Source organism: Montipora foliosa, unplaced genomic scaffold (assembly GCF_036669935.1).
Source record: "Montipora foliosa isolate CH-2021 unplaced genomic scaffold, ASM3666993v2 scaffold_249, whole genome shotgun sequence".
Lineage (NCBI taxonomy): Eukaryota > Metazoa > Cnidaria > Anthozoa > Scleractinia > Acroporidae > Montipora > Montipora foliosa.
In genome coordinates this window covers 58,349-67,500 of record NW_027179551.1, presented here as the reverse complement: position 1 = coordinate 67,500, position 9,152 = coordinate 58,349, and the positions used below count along the sequence as shown (strand labels likewise).

The 9,152-nt window shown below is 37.5% G+C and overlaps 1 protein-coding gene across 1 annotated transcript in view; it reads left to right on the top strand.

Moving 5' to 3' along the window:
- The window catches only part of LOC137986602 (regulator of microtubule dynamics protein 1-like), a 10,073-nt gene extending 2,832 nt beyond the window's left edge, over positions 1-7,241 (top strand). Inside the window, exons 2-10 of the mRNA XM_068833565.1 lie at positions 1-52; positions 1,424-1,535; positions 1,936-1,996; positions 2,536-2,611; positions 3,239-3,316; positions 3,862-3,960; positions 5,007-5,060; positions 5,768-5,848; positions 6,521-7,241. The exon at positions 1-52 is cut by the window's left edge and continues 66 nt beyond it. Of these exons, the coding sequence (XP_068689666.1) occupies positions 1-52; positions 1,424-1,535; positions 1,936-1,996; positions 2,536-2,611; positions 3,239-3,316; positions 3,862-3,960; positions 5,007-5,060; positions 5,768-5,848; positions 6,521-6,568 (661 nt within the window). The 3' untranslated portion in view covers positions 6,569-7,241. The remainder of the gene's footprint in view (positions 53-1,423; positions 1,536-1,935; positions 1,997-2,535; positions 2,612-3,238; positions 3,317-3,861; positions 3,961-5,006; positions 5,061-5,767; positions 5,849-6,520) is intronic.
- The last annotated feature ends 1,911 nt before the right edge of the window (positions 7,242-9,152 follow it).

Sequence of the window (9,152 nt, the reverse complement as noted above, 5' to 3'; positions counted from 1 at the left end):
CACTGAAGACAAATACAAAATACATGGACTATTAGAGACTCGTCTCCAAAAGGTACTAAAGCGAAGGGACATGATCAATAAATAATTTGGTGAACACTGCAATCCTAGACAAAAGAGTTGAGGGTCCATTTCCATTAGTAGGGCTAACCCTTACATGGTTCATATTATGGGGTACAAAACTAGCACTTCACATCACACTCTAATCAGTTAAGTCTGTTAAAAGAGTTGAGACGTTTGCCATCTTTAGGCCAGTACTTAAAGGGGCTAGGTCACGCAATTTTAGGCAATTTCAGCACTGATCAAAACTGTTCAAAACTGTTCAAAACTATAGAAGAACTCTAACAAAACACAGGGAAGCCAAGAAGGGACATGGATGGACAAAACTGGAGATGATTGGAATGGATTGAATCTGGGTAAATTTGAAAAACGTCGACCCAACTTTTTTCAAAATTGTATCAGTCTATATCAAAATGTAATTTACACAGCTGGAAAATCATTCTCAGTTGTTATGTGGCCGTGATTTTGCAAATGCAAGACTCTTCCTCTGCCAATTTGACGTTTAGAGCTCATAATTAACAAAATTAAACAAAATTACCTAAAACAGCGTGACCTAGCCCCTTTAAATAGATGGCCAACACCCACCCTGCCTAATCCCCCTCTCCCTCCCCACCCTACCTAATGCAGTGTTCTTCAGGAAGAAGCAGAAATAAACCAGTTGTGTCTCAACATTGTTTTTAGGGGAGCATGATTAATAATGAGATTTACTCCTTAAAAAAGTCGTTTTTGGCCTCTGTCAAAATATTATTGTTTGTTAAGGATTATTATCATAAGGGTACATTTATTGTGGGCAAAATTGTTGAGACATTTTTAACTTGTTTAACTTGCCTGTCTTTATCTAAGTAAATTATCTTATTATTGTTGGCTCCCAATTGAAGGATAGCTAGGTTATTATTTTGTGCTTCTTCTCAAACAACATTGCCTTGGGTGTAGATTTTATTCAAAACGTCAAGAAGAAAAGTCTCAACTATACTTAACAAACTCATTCCCAGGGTATCCATTGGGAACAAGGTTGCTATCCTTAGCCCAGGGTGGTAGTGAAGTCTCCCAGTTTGAGGATGATTGATGTTATTAAGTAAAGAGGTCAGAGAACGTAACAGATAAATTATGTCTTGAAATAATATTGTTCGAGGACCACTTTGATGGGAGTTCAGTGCTCTTACCACTGTGCCATTATTCTTGCTCCAGTAGTGTTAAGTGTCAAAGACTAATATTATGCACAAAGGCACACGATAAATTGAACTGTAGAATGACACACAACTGTGAAGATCTTCAACCTCAAACGAAAAAAATAGTTGTGTTACTGTATGTTATCAAACATTAATATTATTTCATAATAACTTTTTAATTTATGAAATTTATGTAGGATCAACAGAGTTGTGAACTAACTTGGAGATACGCAAGGTCTTTTTTTGACATTGCCAGTTTAAAAGGGAAACATGGGGATTTTGAAGGCAAAAGGAGCTTCTTATATGAAGGTAAAAAGAAAGTCTCTGTTACGAGCTTAGAAAGGCCCATCAGGCTGGCGCTTATCCCCAGTTTCTATAGCATGAAGCGACTAGGAGTATTTCTCTTTCCCCCTTGATGGGATGATAGTCCATCACAGGGTCACCCTCAGCATTTTTACCGGTACCCATTTATACACCTGGGTGGAGAGAGGCACTGTGAGAGTAAAGTGTCTTGCCCAAGAATGAACACAACACAATGTCCCCGGCCAAGACCCGAACCCGGACCACTTGATCCGGAGTCGAGCACTCTCTAACCATGTGGCCACTGGGCCCCCCCCCCCCCCCCCTTATATGAAGGTACTACATATTTATTTGGTTAATTTACGTCCTTCACCATATTTATATTTCAAAGTAAGTTAATATTTTATAGGTGTCAGCAAGGCAGAGAGAGCACTTCAATTAGACTGTAAATCTTCTTTGGCTCATAAATGGTATGACTTGTATGTACTACATGTAGTTAGTTCAATATTTTGTTTTATAAATACACATTCATGAATAATATTGTGTTCACTAATTTTCTGCGATTAGTAAAATCGGTTCAATATGTTTCTACTCATAGCCTCTTATACATGCATTCTTTTGGCAGATTACACAATGTGCAGTTTTTGTGACTGGAAGTAGGGGTTGCTATGCTTGGGTTGATTAACAACTATTCACCATACATACGGTACATACATAGAGGTATTACATACTTAATTGACCACTCCCCATAGTGGCTTTTCAGGGCCACTGAAACACAATCATGACAGATTAGAGAACATTCGACAACAACTACTAAGATTCTTGACTGGCCGGAGGCAAGCTAGTTGGCTGAATGCGCGTTGCACGTTTCAACCCTTATGGGTTTCTGCTAAAACCTAATACATCTCAATGGGTCAATGGGTTAACCATTACTTTAGGTAATCATCTTTGAACAGTTGTTCTTTGGGAAACTCACATGGTTAACGCAAGTTTGAATTTGATTAAGCAGGTATGCAATAACTGTTGGTAGTACATCAGAATTTGAACCCCTACTGAATCAGATAACGCTTGGAGCTAAATACAAGGTAAAGCCACTTGCAATATTTCCTTATTATTAACATTTCTTGCTACTTCTCCTACTTTTTGCCTTCCTTCTAAATGTTTTTTTAGTCTTAAATGTCAATCCATCTTGTCACCCCAACCCACTGGGAAGGAGTCTGTTTCTTTCTCATTTATTGTTTTCTTCAGTTTTCCTTCCATTCCTTTTTCCCTTCTTTGGTGATTTTGATGATTTTGATGATACTCTTACCAAAATGGACACAAAATGTCTCTGTCGTATTTTAGTCTTCACAAAGTCTCCATTTCTATAGTTTTTTCTCTTACCTTCTTGAGAACATTTTGCCTAACTTAATGGTCGTTTTCTTTAAATAAATAAATAAACAAATAAACAAATAAATAAATAAATAATAAATAACTAACTATGATAAACAAAAGCAACTTTATTCATTCACTTCAATGAAAGGGTCCAAGGATACCAGAGTTTATCTCTATCAAGGGTATCTGCCCAACGCTGCATGTAATTGTTGGAGAGTCGATTTTGATGAGGGAGGGAAACCGGAGAACCTAAAATATATGAAGTCTCACTTCTAGGGTGAAGGTCTCAAATGGGTTAAACATAGATTCAACTAAAAGTGTTGTAACATCTCTTTTAGGATCATATTGAGACAGCTATTGAACTGGATAATAATGATCCATCATTGTATCATCTCCTAGGAAGATGGTGTTTTGAGGTAGGTGTCTTAACTCTCTGTGTGATAAGAAAGAGCTGAAGATAATCATTACAAATGGCTTGCAGTAGGCCATTTTCGACGTATCGAATATTCAGCTGGGTAGTGAGGCAATGAAGACAAAAACAATAGAAACACGTTGGAATGAAAATATTTGCATATAATCCACTTTCTTTGTCTTTGTCCTCAGAACCTCTCTTTCAAGCTGAATTTTAATATTATAACAAAAAAGGCCTGTTGCATGAATAGCCATTTTTGTCCCCTTGCTTGACCTTGTGTCATAAGGTATGACAAACATTTCATTGCACAAATTTAGCTTGCCACACACAAAAAATGTTTCTCGGATATAAACCCACACTTCTCTTTCACTTTAAATGAAATATTACCTCTTGCTTTCCTTTCAGCTGTTCCACTTAGGGGTCACCACAGTGAATCATCTGCCTCCATCTAACCCTATCCTCTGCATCAACATTTCTTGAAGGGTTAAGAGTCAATGTTCTTGGCTCTTGTAACACCAAATAACTATTTCCCTGCGGTTCCTTTTTTAGATTGCTATGCTCTCCTGGTGGAAACGAAGAGCAGCAGCAACTTTAGTAGCTGAACCGCCGACCTCCTCTTTAGAAGAAGCTCTTAGGAATTTTTTAAAGGTAGACAAGTCTGGATTTTGTAAGGTTTCGCACTATTTTAGAGTTTTCAATTGGTTCTTAACATTCTTATTTTATGAGTAGTTAGTTCAGGAAACGAAAGGAAAGGAACTTTATTTAAGTTTTTAGTCATTCTAGTGCTGGAGCACTAATTGGGGACACTGTAAATTAACAATTAACACAAAGCAAGTCAAATGTTGGTTTTTGAAGGGAGGGCAAACCGGAGTACCTGGAGAAAACCTCTCGATGCAGAGTAGAGAACCAACAAACTCAACCCACATATGACGCCGAGTCTGGGAATCAAACCCGGGCCACATTGGTGGGAGGCGAGTGCTGTCACAGCTGTACCATCCCTGCACCCCTGAAAGTTGGTTGAACATCAGGCTACCATGCAGGTGGTTGCTGGTGTGATCCCCTGTGCCCCTCCCCTGAATCAATCTGTGATAATTAAGAAAGTTGGAGAAGTTGACTAATATGTTTTTTTGTTTTTTTTTTTGCGGCTATATTCTTTTTGCTCTCTAATCTTAATACAACCTTATGTTACCTTCATTAGCTTACAGATTTTGTAAATTATAGCCAATTTTCATGTAAACTGTGTTTCTAATTAGTTAGCATAACATAGTTACATGTAAACTTGCTCACCTTTAATTATTAGTTAATAGATATTCGTCAATAATCAATCCTCTTGTAATCTGTATCGTTAACTATGATGAATTATTGTTCAATTATTGTGCATTTTTCGTGCCAACTTTTGGAAAAATCTTCAATACTCCATTCAAAATTGGGAGCTGCAAAGAGGAATTCGGCTGTTCATTTCAGTTTTGTGGATACTGGTCACGCGTGACGTCGATTGTAAAACAAATAAGCAGAAAGTGCTGTATTTGTGATTTCACCTGCAAATAGTAAGAGACTTTCAAGTCTTCATAGAGAAGAAGTGTAAAGCTCACGTGAAAAAACCCAGGCACACACTCGTTGCAAAGAGCATGGCACAGTTCTTGATGCTGTGCAGAGACAGACAGTAAAGCCTTAACCATCTTCTTTCTTTACAGGCTGAAGAAATAAAACCGGACTTTTGGCTCGCAAATTTATACTGGATAGGCAAGGTAGAACTTTGTAATAAATAGTTGGTCATCTATTAGTAGTAGGGAAAAGACTACATCAATGCCAAAGATTTACACTTATTCTAGAAAATCGCTCTCACATTCAGCATCTGTGTCTGAACATGTTCTCAATTCAAAGTCGCTAAAATTTCTTGTCAAAGTTTTTGCTGAAATTTTGGGATGGAGATGCTAAATTCTAGTGTAATTTCTGTTCCCTTGGCATTGAGTTAATCTTTTCCTTACTGCTCTTGTTTAACGTCCCATTTCTCGTCCCTTCTTTGTTGAAATCAGTGCTTACTAAATAGACCTTCTTATCAAAATCAATGCCTAGATTGCAAAAATCACGGCTTACGTAAGGGTGAGTGGGACTTTGTGCTATTTACAATGGTTCACCTTCAGCAGACCATTAATACCACACCTATCCTCTGTAGTTTTATTATTATTGGCCGTTCTGTAATTCCAATATAGGATTGGTATAAGGTTAACATTCCATCAGTATTGGAATTTAGGAGGGTATATATGTGACCAGTGTATTTTGTTTCTGTTGCATGGCTGTCGCCCTCATGAATTATTAATGAATTTCAGAATCAAACTAACTGTGGTGTGCCCTTTTTGTAAAAATACCTTATTTAGACTCAATTTCAGGGATAGGTTTTTCGAGATACCACAAAGCCGTTCAATCTAACTGGATTTGTGTTCTTTCTGGGCAGTGTTACTATGAAAAAGGCGATTACCAGAAAGCAGCAGAGTATTTGAGGAAAGCTTTATCACTTCCTGTTTCTTCGGAAGATGTGAGTACTCCTTTCAATTTCCTTGGTTTCTCAGGGGGACCCCTTTTACCAATTTATGCCAAATGCCGCTAAAATTCGGGGTCGATTACCGCTTAACCCTTTGACTGTAAGATGTGATTGGTATGTAAATTCTCCTCACAATTTCAATGAAATTTCAGTGCGACAGAAATTGAGAATGAATATAAAATTATCAGGTTAAGAGGTGTGATCTTGATGTAACACCAAATTCTCATGACTTAATGTAACCCCAAAGGAAAAAAGGTTATATGAAGTGCTAGAAGTCGTATTTTATTCATTTATTTTTTCTGTTATTATTACTTTTTTGTCATGTTAGAAAACATGTAATTTAATGCAATTATTGGTGCTTGGTAGTGCTGTAATTCATGTCACGTTCGTATTGCAATACTTATTGTATTGTTTATTGTAGTTTACAATGTTTTATGGTAATGTGTAACTGTGCGTATTAAAAAAAATAAAATTATTTTCAAAAAAATTCTCATGACCACCCAACAAAGAAATCTATGGTACTAGTTAGGAGAATGAACGTTTCGATCTTGGTAATGACAGGTTTCATCATAATTTATCCAAATTCCCAAATTACCATTGTATTTCAGCAAATATGTTTGTAATTGACATTGTTAAATGCCTCTTTTCAATCTTTCTGGCATTTAGGACAGGGAATCGCACAATCTAGCTGAAGAGCTCATTGGCAGCTTATGATGTTCATACAGCAGTCTTTGATTGGTTGTCATCGCAAAACTGGCCCTGATGGATGATGGTGTTGATGATGTGACCAACCATATTTGGACATGGTCTTCAGAATGACGGTTTGCCTTAAAAAGTGTAGATAGTTAATAGCGGTGTTAAGTTACAGAAGTCAATGGTGGAAAATACTGTTTCTGCCTCTCAACCAGTCAGACTCTAAAATGAAACACCTCCACCCCTGTGAATACTTTAAAACCACTTGGATTTTTTCCGAGTATATCCGAGTCACCATTCAAAGAATATCACATATTTTAAAATAATTGTTTATCAATATTGACGTACTTCTCGGAAATTTTTTTTAAAAAACGCGTGTATTTTAGGTTAATGATTTGTAAGTATCGAATCATCAAATGATATTTTTTCATTAGTGTTTTTGAAATACCAAATTATCTTTTTGTTTCAAAAACATATCCATTCGCAAGAGAAAGTTAAATATTTGCCTTGGTTTTAGAAGTGTCGACTGCTTTTAGCAAAAAAAGCAGGATATAAATTAGAGCTGATATAAGATGTCTTCAAAGAAGTCATCCCATAATTTGAATGTAAATTGATGTAAATATAACGTAAAAATTCTATTGTAAATAAATTTTAGTCGTTTTTGTAAGATCCTCTTGTGGGGTCCCCACATTTGACTTGAGTTGTGTTAATTGTTAATTTCAATTTACTGTGTCCCCAATTAGTGCTTCAGCGCTAGAACGACTAGACACTTAAATAAAGTTCGTTTCCCTTCCTTTTATGAGAAACCGACGAGGGGAGCAGCGCTGGCGCAGTGGTGAGAGCACTCGCCTTCCACCAATGTGGCCGAGGATCGATTCCCGGATTTTTACGTCATATGTGGGTAGAGTTTGTTGGTTCTCTACTCTGTTCCGAGAGGTTTTTCCCCGGGTACTCCGATTTTCTGCTCTCCTCAAAAACCATTTGCAGGCGTAGCTCAGTTGGCTAGTGCGCGGCTTTCGGAGCAAGGGGTCCCCAGTTCGATCCTCAGTGACTTCAACGTCTGTTTCCACTTTCCTCTGATCCGTGTAGCTATAGCTTTAAATACCCGTAAAACAGAGCACTGACAGAGGGAGGGGGGTAAAAGGCACACCGTCGGCTTCCATTGATACCAGTTTCATAACTGAAGGAACTACCGACGTTAAATAAATTGACTTTACTTTACTTTACGGCTGGGGAGGCCACGAACAAAATTTTATTTCCCCTATCCCCAAGGGATAGTTAACAATAATAATTATTGCTCAACGTTGAATAGAAAAATATCCACTTCTTTCAGTGAGTGATACCGATGCTAGTAATTGTTTTAGTACACATTACACTCAGGCTGAACAAGTAACAGACCAAAACTGAGAACTGACTTACCGAAAAGCAACCTCGTTTCCAGGGTCTCCATGGTCGTTGACAACGGAGAGCATGGGAACGAGGTTGACCGAAAAGATTCAGACCAGCGGAACCCATTTTGTTGCTCCTTAGTTGCTGAGAGGTAATCACCTCCGAGTTGACCAATCAAAACACGTAGAATATTCATGTTCAAAGGTGATTGTTTCACTTCTGTAGAAAATAAATTTGCCAAAAAAGGCACATGGCAATGGATTAAGCTCCCAGGGAGTTGATCAGTTTTATAGCTTTCGAAATAGAAATCGTAAGGTCACGGGTTCGACTCCTGCAAGTGGCACTCGGATTTTTTCCGAGTGTCTCTGAACATCCGAAATAGTTAGCGGAAGGTCATAGGTTAGACTGCAAGTAGCATGCGGACTTTTCCGAGTATCTGCGAACATTCGCGGTCACAGATTAGACTTCTGCTATAAGCTCTTACATTTTTCTCCAAGTATGCCTGTGTCATAACAGAAGAGTACATCTTTCGTAAAGCATACTTAAATTTTCTGAAGTACATTTTAAACTCTTCCTCCAAATAAAGTATGAAGAATTCGAAATTTGAACATTTTCACCCATCTCTAACGTCTTTTTTTCTCAAAATCATGAGTTAACTCCTTTTTTTTTAATTTCCAATTTACTCTATTTAAACCAGTAGCTCGTGGAATGTAATTTTATATGCGCAATTAAAAATAAAAAAGCTCAATGTGTTGACTGAATATTTTAAATAAATAATGATTGTACAGCTGAAAACAGCAAACAAATTTTGCGAATAACATTTTGTTTAAAACATATTCTTCGTCTACTTTTTGTCCTTATAAGTGTCAATGCTTTTCATATTATCTCGACAGTTCCCCAGACCAGCTTTCACCTTTCCGCCAATAGACAATTTCCGTATTTACCTCAGGATCGACGACGAATGTTCCACTCCCCGTCTCTAGGCAACCCAGGTGCTCCATGAGAATTGAGGAAAAATTTCGATGTTAACATCTCAATGAAGGAGAAACTTCGGTATTTCTAGTTTCTTTACTTCCTGTTCGTTTCCACTGTCTTGTAATTCTTCTTTCGGATGTTTTGACATCTGCGGGATGTTTTCTGTAATCTTTGAGGTCTTAAGCTTACTTTCCGCCCTCCTGTTCCCTCTTTCTTTGTGGTTAAAACGTTTGTTTTCACT